This window comes from Amblyraja radiata, chromosome 1 (genome assembly GCF_010909765.2).
Source record: "Amblyraja radiata isolate CabotCenter1 chromosome 1, sAmbRad1.1.pri, whole genome shotgun sequence".
Lineage (NCBI taxonomy): Eukaryota > Metazoa > Chordata > Chondrichthyes > Rajiformes > Rajidae > Amblyraja > Amblyraja radiata.
The window spans coordinates 118242444-118267366 of record NC_045956.1 but is presented as its reverse complement, the minus strand read 5'-3'; the positions used below and the strand labels follow the sequence as shown (position 1 = coordinate 118267366).

The 24923-nt window shown below is 40.0% G+C and overlaps 1 protein-coding gene across 6 annotated transcripts in view; it reads right to left on the bottom strand.

Moving 5' to 3' along the window:
- fat1 (FAT atypical cadherin 1) overlaps positions 1 to 24923 on the bottom strand; it is a 197443-nt gene that overhangs the window by 42194 nt on the left and 130326 nt on the right. For all 6 annotated transcript variants that reach the window (XM_033029649.1, XM_033029641.1, XM_033029665.1 and 3 more), the window contains exons 10-13: positions 19665 to 23735; positions 11695 to 11891; positions 5253 to 5406; positions 2971 to 3204 (exon numbers count right to left, since the gene is read on the bottom strand). In XM_033029649.1, the coding sequence (XP_032885540.1) occupies positions 2971 to 3204; positions 5253 to 5406; positions 11695 to 11891; positions 19665 to 23735 (4656 nt within the window). The remainder of the gene's footprint in view (positions 1 to 2970; positions 3205 to 5252; positions 5407 to 11694; positions 11892 to 19664; positions 23736 to 24923) is intronic.

Below are 24923 nucleotides of genomic sequence, written 5' to 3'. Positions count from 1 at the left end.
CTCCAAATGTCTTTTAAATGTTGTGATGGTACCTGCCTCAACTATCTCCTCTGGCAGCACATTCCATATACCCATACACTCTGTGTGGAAAAAAATCTCTCTCTGGTTGTTATTAAATATTTCCTCTCTCACCTTAAACCTAAGTCTGCTACTCGGGGTAAGAAACGTGTTCATCCTATCTATTCTGCTCATGAGCTAGTGCACATCTATAAGATCACTTCCCAGTCTCCTGCACTCTAAATAAAGTCCTAGCCTGCCAAACCTCTCTCTATAACTTAGGGCTTCAAGTCCTGGCAATATCCTAAAAATAAATCTTCTCTACAGTCTTTCCAATTTAACAACACCCTTCCTATAGTAGGGTGACCAAAACTTAACACAATACTCCAAATGTGGTTTCACTTTTGTCTTGTGCAACTGTAATATAAATTCCAACTTCTATGATCAATATCTTGACTGATGAAGGTCAATGTACCAAAAGCCTTCTTGACTACTCTATCTACCTGTGAGGCCACTTTCAGGAAAATACCAAATGTTTGAGACAAAGACCCATCATTTATTTATTTGCCTCTCTACTCCACAATTTGAGATTTGTAATAGAAAAAATCACAAGTGATTAAAGTGCACATTGTCAGATTTTATTAAAGGCCATTTTTATACATTTTGGTTGCACCGTGCAGAACCCATGTAGCTGTGTTTATACATAGTCCCCTCATTTCAGGGCACCATAATGTTTGGGACACATGGCTTCACAGGTGTTTGTAATTGCTTAGGTGTGTTTAACTGCCTCCTTAATGCAGGTATAAGGGAGCTCTCAGCATCTAGTCTTTCCATCACCTTTGGAAACTTTTATTGCTGTATATCAACACGAGGACGAAAGTTGTGCCAATGAATGTCAAAGAAGCCATTATAAGACTGAGAAACAAGAATAAAACTGTTAGAGACATCAGCCAAACCTTAGGCTTACCAAAATGAACTGTTTAGAACATCATTAAGAAGAAAGAGTACTGGTGAGCTTACTAATTGCAAAGGGACTGGCAGGCCAAGGAAGGTCTCCACAGCTGATGGCGGAACAATTCTCTCTATAATAAAGAAAAATCCCCAAACACCTGTCAAAACAGATCAGAAACACTCTTCAGGAGTCAGGTGAGCATTTGTCAATGACCACTGTCCACAGAAGACTTCATGAACAGAAATACAGAGGCTACACTGCAAGATGCAAACCACTGGTTAGCTGCAAAAATATGATGGCCAGGTTACAGCATGCCAAGAAGTAATTAAAAGAGCAACCACAGTTCTGATAAAGGTCTTGTGGACAGATGAGACGAAAATTAACTTATATCAAAGTGATGGCAAGAGCAAAGTATGGAGAAGAGAAGGAACTGCCCAAGATCCAAAGCATACCACCTCATCTGTGAAACATGGTGGTGGGGGCGTTATGACCTGGGCATGTATGGCTGCTGAAGGTACTGGTTTACTTATCTTCATTGATGATACAACTATTGATGATAGTAGCATAATGAATTCTGAAGTTTATAGACACATCCTATCTGCTCAAGTTCAAACAAATGCCTCAAAACGTATTGACCGACTGTTCATTCTACAGCAAGACAATGATCCCAAACATACTGCTAAAGCAACAAAGGAGTTTTTCAAAGCTAAAAAATGGGCAATCACCCGATCAGAATCCAATTGAGCATGCCCTTTATATGCTGAAGCGAAAACTGAAGGGGACTAGGCAAAACAAGCATAAGCTAAAGATGGCTGCAATACAGGCTTGGCAGAGCATCACCAGTGAAGACACCCAGCAACTGGCGATCTCCATGAACTGCAGACTTCAAGCAGTCATTGCATGCAAAGGACATGCAACAAAATACTAAACATGACTACTTTCATTTACATGACATTACTGTGTCCCAAACATTATGGTGTCCTGAAATGGGGGGGGGGGGGGGGACTATGTATAAACACTGCTGTAATTTCTACATGGTGAAACCAAAATGTATTAAAATGGCCATTATTACAATGAGGAAGATGACTGAACTTTATTGCCTCCCCTCACAGTGGGAAACGTTGATTCCGCTGAGTGGGGGTTTATATTTATGTTAAACTCTATCGGGTATTGTGTTCTTTTTTTATTCGTATGGCTGTATGGTAACTCTAATCTCACTGTACCATTTGGTGCATGTGACAATAAATGTAATGTGAACTTGAACTTATTAAAATCTGACAATGTGCACTTTAAACACTTGCGATTTTTTTCTATTCTTCTTAACCCCTTTGCTCCTCTAGGGAGCATAGGCCATTGACAAATATACACTTTAACCACATATTTGTTTTTGTTCTATTACAAATCTCAAATTGTGGAGTGCAGAGGCAAATAAATAAATAACGGTTCTTTGTCCCAAACATTATGGAGGGCAATGTATGTACTGTTTCAGGGTACTAGGTACCTTGGGTGTGAATGAAAACTGAATGAAACATCCAATGTCACATTTAACAATGGCTCACTTGCACTGTATAGCAAAATATTGAAACAAGGGCTGTATAGCTTTGAGACTATTGTAAAGTTAAGAATCATCTGACATGTACTATTTACAAAAAAACAGTATTACTATAATCTGGCCAATTACTACCCTTAAGCACTCGCCATTGATCATTGCAGCCCAAGTCAATATACCCATTAATCAATAGCATGCTGATTGCTGACAATCAGTGTGTAATCAATCAGAACAACTTGGTTCTATCTGACGCTTACACTGCCCCCAATCAATGCACAGACAAAAAAAATCTGTAAGTAAGAATTCTGTTATTGTATTTACATTACTGGAAGGTTGTTGTTCTTATTCCCCATTTCTAGTTGATATATTTATAGTAACGTACATCTGGTAACAAACCAATGAAATATTCTTATTCTCTGAGGGCTATGGAGTATTGAGACTGGTAATTTAGTGCCAATGGACTTAATAATACCTGCATCCGAGTCAGTGGCTTGAACTCTTGTCAGCAGTGTTTTATTGGCTGTGTTTTCAAAGACAGATACAGTGTACGATTCAGATGAAAAGACCGGTGCATTATCATTCACATCCTCCAGTGTAATAACAATCTCGGCCTGACAGAAACGGCCTCCTCCATCACTGGCTTTCACCAACAGATTATAAACTGCTTGCTGCTCACGATCAAGAGGAGCAAATGTTTTCAATTCACCTAATATTTAAACAAAAAAAAATTACACATGTAATTATTCAGTGAAAAATCTTTGCCTGTGATTATTAATATTTGAGATTTAATTGTCTTTTAACCCATTTAAATACTCAAAAATCTATTTAGTTTTATAATCTCCAGTTATCTCATGAAGCCATATGATGAAAATACAGCACATATCTTTAAGGTTTTAATTTGGATGTCCCATATTTTCCACTCATATTATAGTCGTGCAGCATAGAAAAAGGCCAACTTGTTCATCCCGATGAAGATGCCCCATCTATGCCAGTCCCATTTGCCTGCATTTGGTCCATATCACTATAAACCTTTCCTATCCATTGTACCTGCCTCAACTACCTCCTCTAGCAGCACGTCCCATATTTCACTGTGTGAAAAAACTGCTTCTCGGTATCCTTTTAAATCTTTCCTCCCTCACCTTAAACTTATGTCTTCTGGTTCTATATATTCCCTGCTCTGGGAAAAATAATCTGTGTATACACCCTCTCTATTCCCCCCATGAGTGTATACACCTTTATAAGATCACCCCTCAGCCTCCTGCACTCCAAGGAATAAAGTCCTAGCCCGTCCAACCTCTCCCTATAGCTCAGGTCCTTGTCCTGGCAACATCCCTGTAAATCTTATCTGCACTCTTTTCAGCTTAATGACATCCTTCCCATAGCAAGGTGACGAGAACAGAACACAATACTTCAAATGCAGCCTCACCAACGTATTGTACAACTGTACCATAATATCCCTACTTCTATACTCAATATTCATTTCACTGTACCTTCGGGTGTATGTGATGAATAAAATTGACTTTGATCCTGAATGATGAAGGCCAGTCGTGAATGCCTTCTTGATGACCTTGTCTACCTGTGATTAAACGTTCAGGGAACCTGTGATTAAACTTCCTGCACTCCTAGATCCCTCTAGTCTACAATACACCCCAGGGCCCTACCATTCACTATGAAGGTCATGTCTTGGTTTGACTTCCCAAAATACAACATCTCGCACTTCTCTGCATTAAACTCCATTAGCCATTCCTCAGCTTACTTGCCCAGCTGATCAAGATCCTGCTGTTGTTTTTGATAACCATATTCACTTTCTACAATACCACTTTGGTGTCACCAGAAAACATACTAATTGTGCCTTCTACAATCATTGCTATAAATTCTAAATGGCAATGGGCCCAGATCCCCGAGGCACACCACTTGTCACAGGCCTCCAATCCAAAAAACAACTCTCTACCATTAACTCTGCTTCCTTCAATGTAGCCAAATCTTTATCCAATGGGTTAGCTCTCACTGTATCCCATTCGATTTAACCTTCTCGAGCAGCAGCCACCATCATCCACATACAACACCATGCTGACTATTCCTAATCAACCCCATGTCTATCTAAATGCATATTCTTCCTCAGAATCCTCTCCAGTAACCTGTCTACCGCAGATGTTAGGCTGACTGGTTTATAGTTCCCAAGCTTTTCCTTGCTGCTCATCTTAAACAAAGGCAAAACATTAGCCACCCTCCAGTCTTCCGGCATCCCAATAATGTCCAGTGATGAATCATGCATCACAGCCAGGGCTCCTGCAGTTTCTTCTTTAAATTTCCATAGTGCCCTCGGATATATCTGATCTTGCCCGGGAGATTTATCTACCTTCATATACCTTAGGATGTCCAGCACCACCTTGACTGAAATACAGACCGTTCTTGTGACATATCTATTAATTGTCCCATGTTCCCTTCATGTTTTTCTAAGAAGAGGAAAATACTCATTGAGGACCTTGCCCCTCTTTTGTGGCTCAACACAGAATTGACTGCTTTTGGTTACCAAGGATTCCTATTCACTCTCTATTTACCCTATTTCCATTAATGTACTTCTGAAATCTGTTTGGCTTCTTAATTCCAGAAATTAACAATGAATTCTCAGAATACTGAGATTTCCATACAACCATGGCAAAAGAGAAATGCATCATACCATATTTTCCCAGAGTGCAAGGAAGCAAAATAAACAAAAATATAATTTATTTCTGTAGTCAAAATGTTTCTCACCGGTGACAGAATCTAATCTGAATTTCTCTGCCCCAGTTCCATGGAGCGTGTAAGTGACTGCTCCATTCGAACGGATATCGGCATCTTCAGCCAAAACCACAAGGATTAGTTTGGCAGAAGGAACATCCTCTGCAATGGTCTCAGTGTAGAGTGTCTAAAAAAGAAAATAGGATACTTTATATCTTACAGCTATATTAATAACAAAAGGATAACGAGGGATAAAATTGGTCCATTGGAGAGACAGAGTGGACAGCTATCTGCAGAGCCAAAAGAGATGGGGGAGATATTGAACAATTTCTTTTCTTTGGTATTCACGAAGGAGAAGGATATTGAATTATGTGAGGTAAGGGAACTAGTAGAGTAGCTATGGATACTATGAGTTTCAAAGTAAAAGAAGTACTGACACTTTCGAAAAATATAAAAGTGGATAAGTCTCCAGGTCCTGACAGGATATTCCCTAGGACATTGAGGGAAGTTAGTGTAGAAATAGCCGAGGCTATGACAGAAATATTTCAAATGTCATTAGAAACGGGAATAGTCCCCGAGGATTGGCGTACTGCGCATGTTGTTCCATTGTTTAAAAAGGGTTCTAAGAGTAAACCTAGCAATTATAGACCAGTTAGTTTGACTTCAGTGGTGGGCAAATTAATGGAAAAGATACTTAGAGATAATATATATAAGCATCTGGATAAACAGGGTCTGATTAGGAACAGTCAACATGGATTTGTGCCTGGATTCTTCTTTAATTTTTTGAAGAGGTTACTAGGGAAATTGACGAGGGTAAAGCAGTGGATGTTGTCTATATGGACTTTAGTAAGGCCTTTGACAAGGTTCCTCATGGAAGGTTGGTTAAGAAGGTTCAACTATTGGGTATAAATGCAGGAGTAGCAAGATGGATTCAACAGTGGCTGAATGGGAGACGCCAGAGGGTAATGGTGGATGGCTGTTTGTCGGGTTGGAGGCAGGTGACTAGTGGGGTGCCTCAGGGATCTGTGTTGGGTCCTTTGTTGTTTGTCATGTACATCAATGATCTGGATGAAGGTGTGGTAAATTGGATTAGTAAGTATGCAGATGATACCAAGATAGGGGGCATTGTGGATAATGAAGAGGATTTCCAAAGTCTACAGAGTGATTTAGGCCATTTGGAAGAATGGGCTGAAAGATGGCAGATGGAGTTTAATGCTGATAAATGTGAGGTGCTACACCTTGGCAGGACAAATCAAAATAGGACGTACATGGTAAATGGTAGGGAATTGAAGAATGCAGTTGAACAGAGGGATCTGGGAATAACCGTGCATAGTTCCTTGAAGGTGGAATCTCATATAGATAGGGTGGTAAAGAAAGCTTTTGGTATGCTAGCCTTTATAAATCAGAGCATTGAGTATAGAAGCTGGGATGTAATGTTAAAATTGTACAAGGCATTGGTGAGACCAAATCTGGAGTATGGTGTACAATTTTGGTCGCCCAATTATAGGAAGGATGTCAACAAAATAGAGAGAGTACAGAGGAGATTTACTAGAATATTGCCTGGGTTTCAACAACTAAGTTACAGAGAAAGGTTGAATAAGTTAGGTCTTTATTCTCTGGAGCGCAGAAGGTTAAGGGGGGACTTGATAGAGGTCTTTAAAATGATGAGAGGGATAGACAGAGTTGATGTGGACAAGCTTTTCCCTTTGAGAATAGGGAAGATTCAAACAAGAGGACATGACTTCAGAATTAAGGGACAGAAGTTTAGGGGTAACATGAGGGGGAACTTCTTTACTCAGAGAGTGGTAGCGGTGTGGAATGAGCTTCCAGTGGAAGTGGTGGAGGCAGGTTCGATGGTATCATTTAAAAATAAATTGGATAGGCAGATGGATGAGAAGGGAATGGAGGGTTATGGTATGAGTGCAGGCAGGTGGGACTAAGGAAAAATAATTGTTCGGCACGGACTTGTAGGGCCGAGATGGCCTGTTTCCGTGCTGTAATTGTTATATGGTTATATATGGTTAATTATACCTGTTTTCATCCATGTGCCCCATTTAACAAAAATACCTTGAAAGCACAGATATTAATGGGTCCCTCTAAATATCATGAATTTAGCAAATCCATAATTGACAGATAACATTTTAAAAGCCTATAAATTGGAATTTGTAATCCAATTAGTTAGCCTTTTTTTATTTCACCCTGTCAACCTTTATTGAACTAGTTGTTCCTTCATTAACAGTTTAGCTGCCACTGTACCAAGGTTGCTGAAGATCTAATTGTGACACTAATATTAAAAAAAACAAGTTAGACTTCCACAACATTGCACATGTAAAGCTGAAAACATGCCTGAGATTTAGTAAAAAGTGAAAGAAGAGCAGGGAATAATTAGATGTGCAAGTTACTTTAGTCTGTTTTAAAATTATCGACTTTGTAATAATTTATATATTCTAAAGTAACAATTTAGTATTACTAACAGTAAGCATGCAGGTACATCAGGCAGTGAAGAAAGCTAATGGCATGTTGGCCTTCATAACAAGAGCGAGTATAGGAGCAAAGAGGTCCTTCTGCAGTTGTACAGGGTGCTAGTGAGATCACACCTGGAGTATTGTGTGCAGTTTTGGTCTGCAAATTTGAGGAAAGCCATTCTTACTATTGAGGGAGTGCAGCGTAGGTTCACGAGGTTAATGGCGGGACTGTCATATGTTGATAGAATGGAGCAACTAGGCTTGTATACACTGGAATTTAGAAGGATGAGAGGTTATCTTATTGAAACATACAAGATTATTAAGGAATTGGACATGCTAGGGGCAGGAAACATGTTCCTGATGTTAGGGAAGTCGAGAACCAGGGGCCACAGTTTAAGAATAAGGGGTAGGCCATTTAGAATGGAGATGAGAAAAAACGTTTTCACCCAGAGAGTTGTGAATTTGTGGAATTCTCTGCCTCAGTAGAGGCTAATTCTCTGGATGCTTTCAAGAAAGAGTTAGATAGATCTCTTAAAATTAGCAGTCAAGGGATATGGGAAGAAGGCAGGAACAGGGTACTGATTGTGGATGATCAGTCATGATCACAGTGAATGGCAGTGCTGGTTCGAAGGGCCGAATGGCCTACTCCTGCACCTACTGTCTATTGTCTAATTAAATTTTATGAATTTAAAAGCAAAATTGATTAAGAAAACTTGACCCGTCGTGTTTGGACCCCTGATAGTAATGATACAGTATTATGTCTGTTGCCAAGAAGGTAAATTACTTATTAGAAACTTAGTTAGTGCTTAGAGCATTTCAATTCAAATATGGGCACAGGAATTTACTGTGGAATATTTGGAAGTGGACACAAGTATAAGATTAGCACATGTGCATTCAAATATTCACATAATCTGGATAATCCATATTCCATCAAACTTTATATAGCAACCTTTATAAAATTCTGGTCACATACTTTAAGCACATGTGCTAGGGAACTGACAGACATTTAACATGGATCAATATAAAGTCATAATACAGATGGAACAGAAAATTGCAAACACGTGTGAATTTATGTTGCTTGTTGACCTTTTGATGAAATAAGAGTCTGACTTCAACAAGGCCAAGCACTATATCCCACAAGACTGTTTGGCCATAAATTGAAGCATAATAATTTCATCCTGGAATGTATCAATTCAGAAACTTGGTATACCATTTTGGGAATCTACCCTCCAAAGGACAATGAAATAATACCAGTCTGGAGGTTAATTGTTGGACTTAATCATTCAAATTACAACTGATTTTATTTACCTTGAAGATCGAAAATATCATCAAGAGGGAATTGATGATAATGAAGAAAGCAGCTGCATTACAGGTAAGTGACATGGTATATTTTTGTTTGTAGATGTAAAATTGAGGTGCCTCGTGAAACTAATGAGAACATTTGATGAGAACTAATGAGAACACTTACAATATTGTGAATTTAACAAAGTACAACACAAATTGCTGAAGTAACTCAGCGGGTCAGGCAGTAACTCTGCTGGACGTGCCCTCCAGAGATGCTGCCTGACCCAGAGTTACTCCAGCACTTTGTGTTCCACGCAAGATTCCAACATGTGTAGTTCCTTACGTCTCCAATTTAACAAAGTAGTACTTTAAAAAAAAGTAATTGAACAGTATTTGAAACCTTATGACATAAGGATATATTAGAACAGATGTTTGAAAGCTTGATTATTGTGTTTTAGAAATATCTCAAAAGGAAAGGTCTTCCTGAAGGATTCTCAGAGATTAAAGCTTTGACAACAACAGCTGCCAATGGCGGTAAAATTAAAACAGAGTGCATTGGATGCCAGATTTGGAGCATTGCACCCATTTTGGAAGGTTGCACTGTAGGTGAAGATCACAAAGGTAGGGAGGTGCATTGGAGGCCACTGAGATTTGCTAGGCTGAGAGGCAGGGGTGAACGCAAGCAAGCTAGCAACTGAAGGTGAAGTAGGTTGACTGCGGCAAAGTTTTGATTCAAAGTTTACAGGATGGGGAAGGAGGAAAAGAAAATGGGCATTCAAAAGAACATTAATATAATTAAATCTAGAGGTAACATTGCAGTAAATTACGCAAGATGTGACTGTAACTGAGCCAGGAAATGTTATAAAACACAAAATAGATGGTCTTGACGATGGCACAGATATATGATGCATTTCTGAAGGCCACTGTGGAGTCCAAGCTGAAGCCAAGAGTCCACTCCAGACTCAATGAGTGGGCAGGGGAAGAAGTAGTCGCCAGGAAACAAGATGTTGCCAGGACTGGAGGGGCTGAGCTACAGAGAGAGGTTGGACAGCTCGCACTGTATTCCTTGCAACGCGGAAGGCTGAGAGATGATCTTGCAGAAGTGTACAAAATAGTGAGGGGAATAGAAAGACTGAATGAGCAGTCTTTTTCCCCAGGGTTGGAGAATCAAGAACTAGTGGACATAGGTTTAACGAGAGAGGCGAAAGATTTAATAGGAACCAGAGGGGCTATTTTTTTTAAGCAGAGGGTGGTGGGTAAATGGAATGAGCTGCCTGTGGAAATTGTTAAAGCAGCTACAAAATCAACCTTTAAAAGATGTTTGGACCAGTACATGGATAGAAAAGGTTTAGAGGGATAGTGCCAAACATGGGCAAATGGGGCATCTTTGTCAATATAAGCGAATTGGGCCGAAGGGTCTGTATGACTCTATGATCAGCACGCAGATTTGAAATCAAATGCTTAAATTAAATCTTCTGAGCAGATCAGAACTTCGGTTAATAATTAAATTTACACCCTAAAGGAGGATCTAAAGAAATAAGAACTAAGGAAGACATTTCAAGTTGATGGTAGAGATTAAACAATGAAATGTTTTTTGCTCTTGCATGAAGCTTTCTTTAATTTCTTCTGTGACATGCTATAATGTGCCCTCAAAGTACAAGAATGATTAATAATCAAAACAATGCGGTAATAATAGGTTGGCATCAACTTTTTTTCCCTTTGAGCCATCACAAATTCTCCTCAACACATAACCCTCTAAAGTGAATGTAACACAGCATTAGCCTTTTTGCAATACTGCCCAGAACCTGCTGTGAGCAGCCAGCTGCCTGTGCCTATCAAACAGTGCCCTCCATAATGTTTGGGACAAAGATCCATCATTTACTTATTTGCCTCTATACTCCACAATTTGAGATTTGTAATAGAAAACAATTGCACATATTTAAAATGTACATTATCAGATTTTAATAAAAGCCATTTTAATACATTTTGGTTCTAAACAATTTTTTTCTATTACAAATCTCAAATTGTGGAGCACAAAGGCAAATAAATAAATGATGGGTCTTTGTCCAAACATTATGGAGGGCACTGTGTATATATATATATATTTTTTATTTTTTTTTTCAAAAAAGAATCAATTTCTTTCTGTCACGTGCCATTAACTCTCCATGAATCTTATCCCTCATCTTGTTCACAGAATTACTCACAGCTGAGCAACATCATCTGCTTGATATGTCTGATGCTTGTCCCTGAACCAGAGTTCTAATCTCCTTTAAGGTTTAAATGCCTGAGCTTTCTTTGTTGATTCCTTCATTGGTTACTAGAGAAATAAATCCATATGAAAACAAAGCTAAACCTCATTAAGATTGCTGTATGGTTTAAAGGATTAAATGATTTAGCATAAAAATTAACTGATACTGTGAATTCAAAATTGAGAAGGTAATTTAATTTTAGTGTTAGGATTTGATTGCATAAAAAGTCACTAGCACCGACATATTCTAGATAGGCTTTGTGAGGAGAAAGGAACACATGGCCTTAAATATAATGCTCCTCAGACCTGAAAGAATAATAATTTATTGTTCTTCTGCTCACACTTAAACATGCTTGCATCAATATTTGTCTCTGCTCTTTTGGTATATGGGTACAGAATGGAGAAAATAATTTTCTCCAAACATACGAAGCATTTAATCAATAATTGACAACAATAAACAAGAAATGTAAATACTTACCTTTTCACAAATTGGACTGTTATCATTTGCATCAAGGACTTTAACTTCAACAACTGCTCTGGCTACTAAAGTTCCATCAGTAGCTATAATGTTTAAAAGATAATGATCCTTCTTTTCTCTATCCAAAGGCTTCCTGACATAAACTTTCCATTCATTCTGAATGTGCTCAATGGCAAACTGTCCCAGAGGATCACCACCTGAAGATTAATTTGAAAATTGTTATTAAAGATCACCGACATACCTTGCTTATCAACAAGAGCACAACAGAGCCACTGATTAATCATCAGCATCTGTTACTGATTTGATCGGATAAAAATGCAAGGAGAAATTTTGAAACATATTGGAAACATTTGCACAGCATCTGCTGTTGCATAAATTTGTGAGCGCTTAATCGAGTTAGGCACCATGAACGTCTCAGAGGTTGTTGTTCCAGCAACTGAGACTAATAAATAATTGTTAGTCTGAGAATGTTTCTGATGGTCATCCAGCAAATGCTGATGTGAAAGCACAGCTGCTGTACCTCAGCATGTTAGTTGTCCATGAAGAGATTTATTGGCAACTCCAACCTCATGGGCAAACATACAAACCCACATTATTTGTAATGATGGTGTGGTGTATGTGGAGACACAAGAGGGGCATTGGCTATTAGATCCATTATTCAGTTTCACCTTTCTAGCTCAAATACAATAAGGCAATTGTCATCCCATTTCAGGTGCCACAGCTCCAACTCAGAAAGCAAAGATAGACACAAAGTGCTGGAGTAACTCAGCAGGTCTGGCAGCATCTCTGGACAAAAAGGATGGGTGACGTTTCGGGTCAAGACCCTTTTTCAGACTGAAAGTAGGGAGTGGGAGGGAGGAGGGGGTGGGGAGCTGAAGTTGGAGGAGAGGGAAGACCAGGATCAACCAGAAACGGCCTCAGGCAGGGCATTGCCAGGTAGGTCCATTGTTTGCTCGGGAAAGTGTGGTCTCAAGAAAAACAATATGGAGAACTGTGGAACTGGTAAAACGACTAAGGAGCAGGAAGGGGGTGAGGAGGGAGGGAGGGGAGTAGGAGATGAAGTTACTTAAAATTAGGGAATTCAATGTTCAAACTGCTGGGTTGTAAAGCTACCCAAGCAGAATCCTCCAATTTGTGTGAGGCTTCACTTTGGCAATGGAGGAGGCCCAGGACATAAAGGCCAGTCTGGTAATAGGAAAGGGTTGGCAACTGGTAGATCCCGTAGGCCTAGGTGGACCTGTCGCTGAATCGACGTTTGGTCTTGTTAAATATATTTTATTTTTCCCTATTTATCTTTGGAAAACTTCCAGTAAGGAAAAACATGATATACAAATCAAAAAAAGGTAATTATTTCCACTGCCCATAATATTCTTTAGTGCACTGGTGACATTAAATCACTAATATGAGCTACGGAGGTAAGCTAGCCAAGAATGTAAAAGAGGATAGTAAAAGCTTCTTTAGGTATATGAAGAGGAAAAAATTATTTAAGACCAAAGTTGGACCCTTGAAGACTGAAAAAGTTGGATTTATTATGGGGAACAAGGAAATGGCAGACGAGTTGAACTGGTACTTTGGATCCGTCTTCACTAAGGAGGAAACAAACAGTCTCCCTGATGTACAAGTGGCAAGAGGATCTAGGGTGATGGAGGAACTGAGGGAATTCACATTAGACAGGAAATGGTGTTGGGTAGACTGATGGGACTGAAGGCAAATAAATCCCCAGGGCCTGCATCCCAGGGTACTTATGGAAGTGGCTCTAGAAATTGTAGACACATTGGTGATCATTTTCCAATGTTCTATAGATTCAGGATCAGTTCCTGTGGATTGGAGGGTAGCTAATGTTATCCCACTTAAAAGAAAGGCAGGAGAGAGAAAACAGGGAATTATAGACCAGTTAGCCTGACATCGGTGGTGGGGAAGCTGCTGTAGTCAATTATAAAAGATGAAATAGTGGCACATTTGGATAGCAGTAACACGATTGGTCCAAGTCAGCATGGATTTACGAAGGGGAAATCATGCTTGACTAATCTTCTGGCATTTTTTGAGGATGTAACTAGGAAAATGGACAAGGGAGACCCAGTAGATGTAGTGTACCTGGACTTTCAGAAATCATTTGATAAGGTCCCACATAGGAGATTAGTGGGCAAAATTAGAGCACATGGTATTGGGGGTAGGGTGCTGTCATGAATAAAAAAATGGTTGACAGACTGGAAACAAAGAGTAGAGATTAACGGGTCCCTTTCAGAATGGCAGGCAGTGACTAGTGGGGTACCGCAAAGGTTTGGTGCTGGCACCGCAGCTATTTACAATATACATTAATGATTTAGATGAAGGGATTAAATGTAACATCAGCAAATTTGCAGATGACACAAAGCTGGGTGGCAGTGTGAACTGTGAAGAGGATGCTATGAGGATGCAGGGTGACTTGGACAGGTTGGGTGAGTGGGCAGATGCATGGCAGATGCAGTTTAATGTGGATAAATGTGAGGTTATCCACTTTGATAACAAAAACAGGAAGGCAGGTTATTATCTAAATGGTGTTTGTAAAAGGGTAAGTACAATGGGATCTGGGAGTCCTTGTTCATCAGTCAATGAAAGTAAGCATGCAGGTACAGCAGGCAGTGAAGAAAGCAAATGGCATGTTGGCCTTCATAACAAGAGGAGTTTAGTATACGAGCAAGGAGGTCCTTCTGCAGTTGTACAGTGCCCTAGTGAGACCACATCTGGAGTATTGTGTGCAGTTTTGTTCTCCCAATTTGAGGAAGGACATTCTTGCTATTGAGGTAGTGCAGCGTAGGTTCACCAGGTTAATTCCTGGGATGGCGCGACTGTCATATATTGATAGAATGGAGCGGCTGGGCTTCTATACCCTGGAATTTAGAAGGATGAGAGGGGATCTTATTGGGGTTTGGATATGCTAGAGGCAGGAAACATGTTCCCAATGTTGGGAGTCCAGGACCAGGGGCCACAGTTTAAGAATAAGGGGGTAAGCCATTTAGAACGGAGATGAGGAAAAAAAATTTCACACAGAGAGTTGTGAGTCTGTGGAATTCTCTGCCTCAGCGGTGGTGGAGACTGATTCTCTGGATGCTTTCAAGAGAGAGCTAGACATAACTCTTAAAGATAGCGGAGTCAAGGGATATGGGGAGAAGGTAGGAACGGGGTACTGATTGTGGGTGATCAGCCATGATCATATTGAATGGCGGTTCTGGCTCGAGGGGCCGAATGGCCTACTCCTGCACCTATTGTCTATAAATATATAGTAATGATTTAGATGATGGAATTAAAAGTAACACTAGCAAATTTGCAGATGACACAAAGCTGGGTGGCAGTGTGAACTGCGAAGAGGATGCTAGGAGGTTACAGAGTGACTTGGACAGTTTGAGTGAGTGGACAGATGCAGTATTATGTAGATAAATGTGAGGTTATTCACTTTAGCAACAAAAACAAGGAGGCAGATTATTATCTCAATGGTGTCAGATTAGGAAAAATGGAAGCGCAACGAGACCTGGGTGTCCTTGTACACCAGTCATTGAAAGTAAACATGCAGGTACAGCAGGCAGTGAAGAAAGCTAATGGCATGTTGGCCTTCATAACGAGAGGATTTGATTATAGGAGTAAAGAGGCCCTTCTGCAGTTGTACAAGGCCCGAGTGAGACCACATCTGGAGTATTGTGTGAAGTTTTGGTCTCCTAATTTGAGGAAGGACATCCTTGCTATTGGGGCAGTGCAGCGTAAGTTCACCAGGTTAATCTCCGGATGGCAGGACAGTCATATGAGGAAAGATTGGAAAGACTGGGCTTGTATTCACTGGAATTTAGAAGGATGAGAGGGTATTTTATAGAAACACATAAAATTATAAAAGGACTGGATAAGCTAGATGCAGGAAAAATGTTCCCAATTTTGGGGGGAGTCCAGACCCAGGGGCCACAAAGACCATTTTTTAGTCTAAGAATAAAGGGGAGGCCATTTAAAATTGAGATGAGAAAAAACATTTTCACACAGAGAGTTGCGAATTTGTGGAATTATCTGCCACAGAAGGCAGTAGAGGTCAATTCACTGGATGAATTTAAAAGAGAGTTATATAGAGCTCTAGCGGCTAGCAGAATCAAGGGATATGGGGAGAAGGCAGGCACGGGTTACTGATTGTGGATGATCAGCCATGATCACTATGAATGGCATGCTGGCTCGAAGGATCAAATGGCCTCCTCTTGCACCTATTTACTATGTTTTCTATGTTAGTTTCTTAAAAGATATATCCTCCCATTTCTACGTTAAAACAAAACAGTGTTTATGATTTTTTTTTTAAACTTCATGAGAATTTTTCTCCAAATTTTAGATTGCTGTAGAGACAGTGACTAACCAATTTTCGTAACTTGGAACGTTTGCTTGGGATAGTTAGAAGGGTAGTTGCCTGGGATTATTTGAAACTGCAGATGTACCATGGCAGAGGATGCTGATAGCATTATCTGGTCTAGTGCCTTGCAGATAATATAGAGTTAATAATGTAACTACAGACATAATAACATAAATAAACTTTACTACCCATTAAAGCCCTTTGTTCAAATCAATTACAATGCATCAGTAACAATACATTCTATATTCTTGCTATTGGAAATGTTGCAATAATCAAAAATCAAGAAGTAATCAGAAAAGGGTAACAGGCCATTCTTCATTGAGTCAGTCTAATTAAGCTAAACCCTTATTGGGCAAATTTTAAAGAGTTCTACAAAATATTAATCAAAATGTAATTATTTTTACAGATACCAAGTCAAAAATAATTTTGTAAAACAGTATCAACAGACAAGTAAACATAATATGTTTTGAAATTAGTGATGGTATTAAATGGGCCCAATGCAGAGCACCTCTGTCATTGTATCAATTTAACAGAAATTTATGGGAACATCTAACACATGGCTAAGCCACAAAATACTCCATATTTTCAACTCAAGGGAGTTTCGCTGTTTATCTCACATAAGCTTCAATACTCAAACAGTAAGAATAACAAAGAGTGATGGAAAAGGCATGTACTGAAGGAGCAGTTAGTCCAGGCACAATTAAAGATGGTGTACAATTCATCCTGAAAATTTGGCCAACTCAATATTTAAAAACAAATATGATGTTTTAGAGGACTATTCAAGGTAAAGAGATCTCTAACATTCTTTTATTTTTCCAAAGTAAAAAAGTAATACGTTTAAACCAAATATGATATATGACTGTCTGGAACTTTCTGTAATGACGTTGCTGCTGACAAATACCAAACGTAGACACTGATTATTGTTTGTGATTTAAATTAATGACTTGGACGTAAATGTAGCTGGGTTAGTTAGTAAATCTGCAAATGGCACCAACATTGCTGGAGCTACAGAGTGAGGAAGATTGTATACAGCAGGATAGAGATAAGTTACAGAAATTGGTGGAGGAAAGGCTCATAAGAGGAAGTGTGAAGTGGCGCACTTTGGGGGGAGAAATTGGATGCAAGGTGAAGGTCTATGGTTGATGGTAAAACCCTTAAAAGCATAAACGTGCAAAAGGATGTTGAGGTCCAAGTCCATAGCTGTGAAAGTGGCAAGCACAAGTACATAGAGAGGTAAAGAGGGCATAAGGTATGCCCACTTCATTGGTTAGGACATTGAATATAACATGCAGAAAGTCATAACGCAGCGCTATATGACTTTATTTTGGCCGCATTTGTAGTATTGCGTGCAGTTTGGTTGCCCTATTATGGGAAGGATGTGGAGGCTTTGGAGAGGGTGCAGAAGAGGTTTACCAGAATGCTGCCTGGATTCAGGGGATTCAGCTGCAAGGAGAGAAGGTACTGGCAGATTGTCTTCTCTAGAACTCCAGAGGTTGAGGGGAGGCCTGATAGAGGTAGATACAATGATGGGAGGCATAGATAGCATAGACATTCAGGACATTTTTTCCCAGAGTGCAAATGTCAAATACTAGAGGGTATAACTTTCAGGTGGGAAGGGCAAGGTTTAAAGATGATGTGTGGGGCAAATGTTATTTTTTACACAGAGGGTGCCTGGAAGACATTATTTAGAGTGATGGTGAAAGCAGATACGATAGTGAAGTTTAAGAGGCTTTTAGATAGGCACTTAGATGTGTAGAGAATGGAGGGATGTGAATAATGCAGGCAATTGAGATTAGTTTATCTTGGCATCATGTTCGGCACAGACATTGTGGGCTGAAAGGCCTGTTCGTGCGCTGTACTTTTCTGTGTTCCATATTATAGCAGTGAACTAACACCATAATTTTCTGGCAAAGTAACTGTACATTCCTGAAGAAGCACAGCAAATGGGCAATAAAAAATAACTGATATTTGATGCTACTTGGATCAGGAAGGGTTTCAGATAGATATCATGAGTTGAACCCACAGACAGAAGCAAGTACAAATGATAGAAATTTATCCAAAGGGCTTTTTATGGATGTCTGCTTTATTTTGAGAGAATAATGACTACCCAGGCTACCACCGCTGTAGACACAAAACTCCAGATGCTGGTTTACAAAACCACCACTGAAGATGTACAACACAGGAACAAAATAATTTTAGTTTCAATGCTTTTGAAGGTTGTAATCCTAGTGCTGCTTTGGATTTATTATTTTGATATTAATAACTACACGTATATTTTGCAATTATGTACAACCAGTTACTAAACATAAATTATGATCTAAATTTCATATAAAATATGTATTCAGATTGCAATTTTTAAGGTGAGAATCCAGCAAAATATTTCAGCCCAAGACAATTAACTTCAGCTGCTTCACACATTGAGGAAGTTGTTTTAAACACCATCACAAAGGGTATCGGCAGGTACTATCACGACATTTAAGAAACATTTAGACAAGTGCATGAATTGTTTAGGTTTAGAGGGATATGCGCCAAACACTGGCAGATCGGACTAGTGGCCAGTGTAGGCAAGTTGGACCGATGGGCCTGTTTCCACGCTGTAAAGCTCTATGCCAATCGCACAACCAACCAACTTTCAAAGCATACAATATACAGGCAACCTATTTCATAATTTAAATTGTAAACTACAATTGTTATGATTGAATTATAATAACAACCTACTGTGTTGTCCTGGAGTGCTTTATCTGGCTTTTGTGGATATAAGAGTATGAAATGGGAAAAGTCAATTTCACTGCTGATTTTAAATAGGGAAATTAAGCAATTAATTTTAGCTGTTATTAAAGGCCACTGCACACTGCTAAACTCCAGAAAATCTAGTGTCTATTACATATTGTCAGAATTCTCACTTACTGAAACCTATGCACCATAATAATGATACTGGTCCACCGCTAATTTTCCAGCACCTCCTTTAATCCAGTCAAAATGATGAGAGCGCACATGAAACCCCCCCCCCCCCCCCCGGCGGAAGCCCCCTGCTCCCTTCTCCTTCCCTGAAAATGTGGCCCGAGACCGGGTGAGGCAGCCGATCTTGACCTCACCGGGACTTCCATGGCCTATCGCCGAGTCCCTGCAGCCGGGGTTCTAGAACCCCAGACTGGCCGGAGCAGGCAGATCTATTCCCATGGACGACTTCTGAGGCCGACTTTGGAGGCGGTATCTCAGCCCTTCGGTGGCCTAGGTGGACCATTCCGATACTGTTGGATTCCTCTCAGAGGCAGTGACCTCTGTTGGTCCCGCAAAGTGGATAATCCAGAAATGCTCTGGAACCAAGGGTGCTAGAAGATTGGTGGTGGACCTGTATAATCAGAAAGCCATCAAATTCTGACAGAATGTTAAATTATGAAAATGTTTGCTGAGTTTTTTTATAGTTGGTCGCAACTCTTTCCTGGTTTTGGGCAAATAAATTAAAAAATATGAATTTAGATTTGCCTATCCGATTACAGCAATTTTCTTCTACGAGAAAGCTACATTTAGTTTATACATACATTCTTAACACAAGAGTTAACATCCCTTTTGGCACAATGCAATAAGCAAAATATTCTAGTGTAGTCCTCACCTGCAATGTAACAGGTAACACGTCTGTTGACTTCCTCTGTATCAGCATCTGTCGTACTCAATATAGCGATCACTCCACCAGGTGGATCATCTTCACTCACAGTCCCCTTGTACACTTCAGCAGTAAAGCGAGGAGGGTTGTCATTCACATCAGTGACGGTGATATCGACTAATGTCGAAGCTGACAACTGTACCTTTTCTCCATGATCGGATGCCACCACTATGATACTATACTTCTTCTGTTCCTCATGGTCTAACTCTTTGAGGGTTGTTATCCAACCTGTTTCGCCATTAATGGTGAAGAGGTCTAGCACATGGTCAAGATCCTGAGATTGAGCTAAGCTGTAGGTCACCTGGCCATTCACACCAGAATCCTGGTCTGAAGCTTTTACTTGAATTACTGTGGTTCCTTCAGGCAGATTTTCCACAACAAATGCTTCGTATGGATTAGAATCAAAAATGGGCTTGTTGTCATTCTCATCTTTCACTTGAATGCTTACATCCACAGAAGAAAATACTTCATATTCCTTAAAATTATATCGCACCATGACTGTAATTTGGTACCATTTGGTCGTTTCATGATCAAGAGACTTTTCAGTTTTCAACCTTCCAGTATCGGGTTCTATCGTGAATATTTTATCCATGTTACTTTCAGGGGTATTTCCCTCCACAAGACTGTAGATCAGGGGCTGATCACTGTCTGCTCTGATCAAATCAATCTCAGTTCCAATGCTAATTTCTTCAGAAACAGCGAACGTGTAGAAGGGTTCTGGAAATACTGGAAGAGGAACTTCCGGTAGGAGGATTCGTACATAGACAGTGACAACCGATTCCAGCTGTGGAATTCCACCATCTCTAGCTCTAACAAAGAAAGTGTAAAAGTTATTTTCTAATCCAACCAGACTTTCCTTGGTACTGATGACACCGGTAAATGAATTAATTTGAAGGTTTTCTTCAACATTGTCGGAAGCAGCTTCAATGGTGTACACGATATCTGCATTGCTACCTTCGTCAGCATCGGAAGCTACAATTCTAATGACTGAAGATCCCTTTGAAGCATACGAACCAATGTTTACCTTGTACTCCGCAGCTCGGAACTGAGGTACATTATCATTTTCGTCAGTGAGTATCACATTGACATTGCAGAAAGCCACTTTTCCTCCACCATCTTTTGCCATAACACCGATAGTGATCACCTTCTCTACTGGATTTTCACGGTCCAATTTCTCAGAGGTGAAAATTCTTCCTCTCTGATCAACAGAAAACTTATCTCTTGCAAAGTCATTCACAATGGAATAATTTATTTGCCCATATGTGCCAGAGTCTTTATCTGTTGCCTTTACTGCAATCAAAAGGGTGTCAATTTCCGAATTTTCCGCCAATTCTACTTCGTAGTCACTTTGATCAAAAACTGGACGATGGAAATTAGCCGTCATAATATTTACCAGAACTTTTGCCGAGCTTCTGAAAACCCCATCTGATACACTTACTCCAAGATTATAAACTGCCTCCAGATTTTGTTTGGGTAAGTTTGCAATAGTAATAATGCCCAACTTGCTATCTATTGCAAAATTTGTACGATCGTTGCCAGACACAATCGAGTATCGGAGTTTCTCCACATCAGAAGCATCTGCATCCGAGGCTTGCACTAGGGTCACGAAATGCCCCCGGCCTATGGGCTCACTTATTGATGCTTGGTACAGCAGTTCATTGAACAGTGGTTGGTTGTCATTCAAATCAGTGACGTGCAGAGTCACAATAATGTCACTACTAAGTTGGGGCTTTCCATTATCCAAGGCTCTGACAAGGAGATCATACTGTTGAATATGTTCATAATCCAGCATCCGTGCTGTTAAAATGAGACCACTGGAGCTATCAATGTGAAAATATTCCGAGCTTTTGGTGTCATCTTCCACTAATTGGTAGTAAAGGACTTTATTTATTCCAGAATCTGAATCTGTAGCACTGACCTGAACCACTGATGTGCCTACCACCGAGGCCTCAGACAGAGTGGCAGTATATTTTCTCTCTGCAAACACTGGAGGATTATCATTGATATCTTCCACCACAATGTCGACAAACACCTCAGAGTGGGAGCCCGTCAGCGAGTCCATTGCTCGTAAGGTTAACTTGTAAGCTGGATGTGTTTCAAAGTCTAATGCGCTAATTACATTTATGACTCCAGTGTTGAAGTTGATTGTGAACTGATTGAAAGGATCTCCATCTGTGATACTGTAAATTACCCGGGGGCCTTCTGGACTATTAGCCTGAACATGTACAACTGGGGTGTGCAGCTGAATATTTTCAGGTATCTCAATACTGTAGAATGGTTTTTCAAATACAGGCATGGCTTTGTTTATAACGGTGATGGGTACTTCAACTTCTGCAGAAAGTGATATCTCCCCTCCGTCCTTCACAACAATAATAATAATATGCTCCATATTTGAGAGGTCGGGTTCAAAATTCTTCTTTAGAGATATTTCCCCCGACGGTCCTATCTGGAAATGCTCATGGTGTTCTTTGAGATAATAGTAAACTTCTCCATTCTTACCAATATCCTTATCTATAGCGGTGACCTGGCGAATAACATGGCCTACTTCAGCATCAACTGGGACAATCGCATAATAAGGCAGGTTGACAAAAATTGGAGCATTGTCATTAATGTCTTCAACGGTAACCTTTACAACCACATGAGCCATTCTTGATGGGTTTTTTTCTTCGCTAACTTCAACCACTACATCAAACACTTCCTGCACTTCACGATCAAACTGAATTCCTGTAGTTGAGAGAACACCCGACGTGTGACTTATTTTAAACTTTCTATCAGGATTAAGGATGTGGTAAAATAATGGCTCATTCATTTCATTGCCCATTGTAGTAATAATGGCTATAGTTTTAATCTCTGTGGAGTTTTCCTTTACTACAGCAAAATACGAACTTTGTGTGAACTTCAGGTGGCTTTCTTTGCTTTCTTTTATATTTATTCGTACCGAAGTTGCAGTTGAAAACTTGCCATCACTAACTCTGACTGTAAGTTCATATCGGCTTCTCAAATGGGTAGTGTTTTGCACTGAAATAAGTGCCGTCTTTACATCTATGGAGAACTTCTCACCTATGTTACCATCAATTATGGAATATATTAGATCCGCGTTTGAATTAGAATCTGCATCTGTGGCATTTACGACAGTCACTTTCACACCTTTATATGTTGGCACAAGAAGAGAGACATCATACAAATCTTGCACGAAGACTGGGGGACAATCGTTTACGTCGATCACATGAATGGTAACGTTTGTGCCATGTTCTGCAAACAACCGTGGGTTTCCACTGTCATGCACTTGCACGGTGAAATGAAAAATATTAGTCTGCTCATAGTCTAGCTTCAGCTCTGCACGAATGGCACCCGTGCTGGAATCAATGGCAAAATATTTCTGGGCAGATGGCTCAGCAATTTGATAAACCAGAAGAGCATTGGATCCTGCATCAACATCTGTGGCTTGAATTACCAGTGGAGTACTTTGGTTATTCAGAACAACACTGTTGACTTGGGCAGACTCACTAATGATTCCAACATACTCTGACTGAATGAAGACCGGCATGTTGTCATTTTCATCTTGCAGCCGTATCAAAACTGTGATATTAGTAGATAACCCAGCCATATTTGTAGCTTGAACAATGAGTCGGTAGAAAGCCAGTCCTTCATTGTCAAGCGCCTTCTGAGTAATGATGACTCCTGAGTTAGGGTTGATGTTGAATGCGCCATCTGTATTTCCATCTTTTACTTCATAAACAATAGATGACTGACTGGATGCAGTTATCAGGATGACAAAACTACCAATGCTGGCTCCTTCACTTATTTCTCCGTGGTATTCTTTCACTGCAAACTTGGGCGCTGCATTATCAGAAACGGTCACAAAGATGCGGACAATGGTAATGGCACTCATTGGAACATTTCCTCCATCAGTTGCTTTGACTATAAGTTCATATTGCACTCGTGTACTACGATTCAGACCTTTAGCAACTGTGATCGTTCCCAGAACTGGATCAACGGCAAAGCTGTTACCAGCATTTCCTGTAAAAATCAAATAAAGATTAATATGTAATGAAAACAAAGATATAGAATAATATAGACATATTAACATTAATTCAATAGGGTAGTAATTTGTGCTGGGGAATGAATGGCAAATTCAGCAAAGCCTAGGTACTCAGAGCAAGATCATTTATTGTTAGAAATTCATCTCCGTCAGCAGTGTTACATTCATCGCACAGTAGTTTTAGCACACTACCACAGAGTGTTCTGCTTCTGAAAATCAGTATATTGCCTTAGATGGAACAAAATATAGAACAGCGTGGAATGTACTGCCACTATTCTACAGCATGGTTAGTGTTACGGATTGGGGATGAATTTCCAGATGCTGATAGAAACATAGAAATTAGGTGCAGGAGTAGACCATTCGACCCTTCGAGCCTGCACCGCCATTCAATATGATCATGGCTGATCATCCAACTCAGTATCCTGTACCTGCCTTCTCTCCATACCCCCTGATCCCTTTAGCCACAAGGGCCACATCTAACTCCCTCTTAAATATAGCCAATGAACTGGCCTCAACTACCTTCTGTGGCAGAGAATTCCAGAGATTCACCACTCTCTGTGTGAAAAATGTTTTTCTCATCTCGGTCCTAAATGATTTCCCCCTTATCCTTGTTCTGGACTTCCCCAACATCGGGAACAATCTTCCTGCATCTAGCCTGTCCAACCACTTAAGAATTTTGTAAGTTTCTATAAGATCCCCCCTCAATCTTCTAAAATCTAGCGAGTACAAGCCGAGTCTATCCAGTCTTTCTTCATATGAAAGTCCTGACATCCCAGGAATCAGTCTGGTGAACCTTCTCTGCACTCCCTCTACGGCAAGTGTACGACTTATTGACTCAGATGTCAAGATATCCAAGTGGCTAATTTCCTGTGTCAGTTGAAGAGACAACACACTGTTTTCTATTCCCTCTGCACCCACATCAATTGCTCTGAATACTGAGACTGCCCTGGCAGACAGTGTGGGAAAGAATGAGTGGTGGTGTGTAAATTTCTCCCACAGCACACAATAAAGATAATTAACAGAAATTAAAAATCATCCCAAGGGCATCTTTTAACAGTTTTAAGAATGTTGCGAGAAACCGATAGTGGCAGAAATAACATTTTCTGTCCTCACTTAAAATGGAGTTTTGCAGTGGACCGAAAACATATGTGGGAAGCTCAACGGCC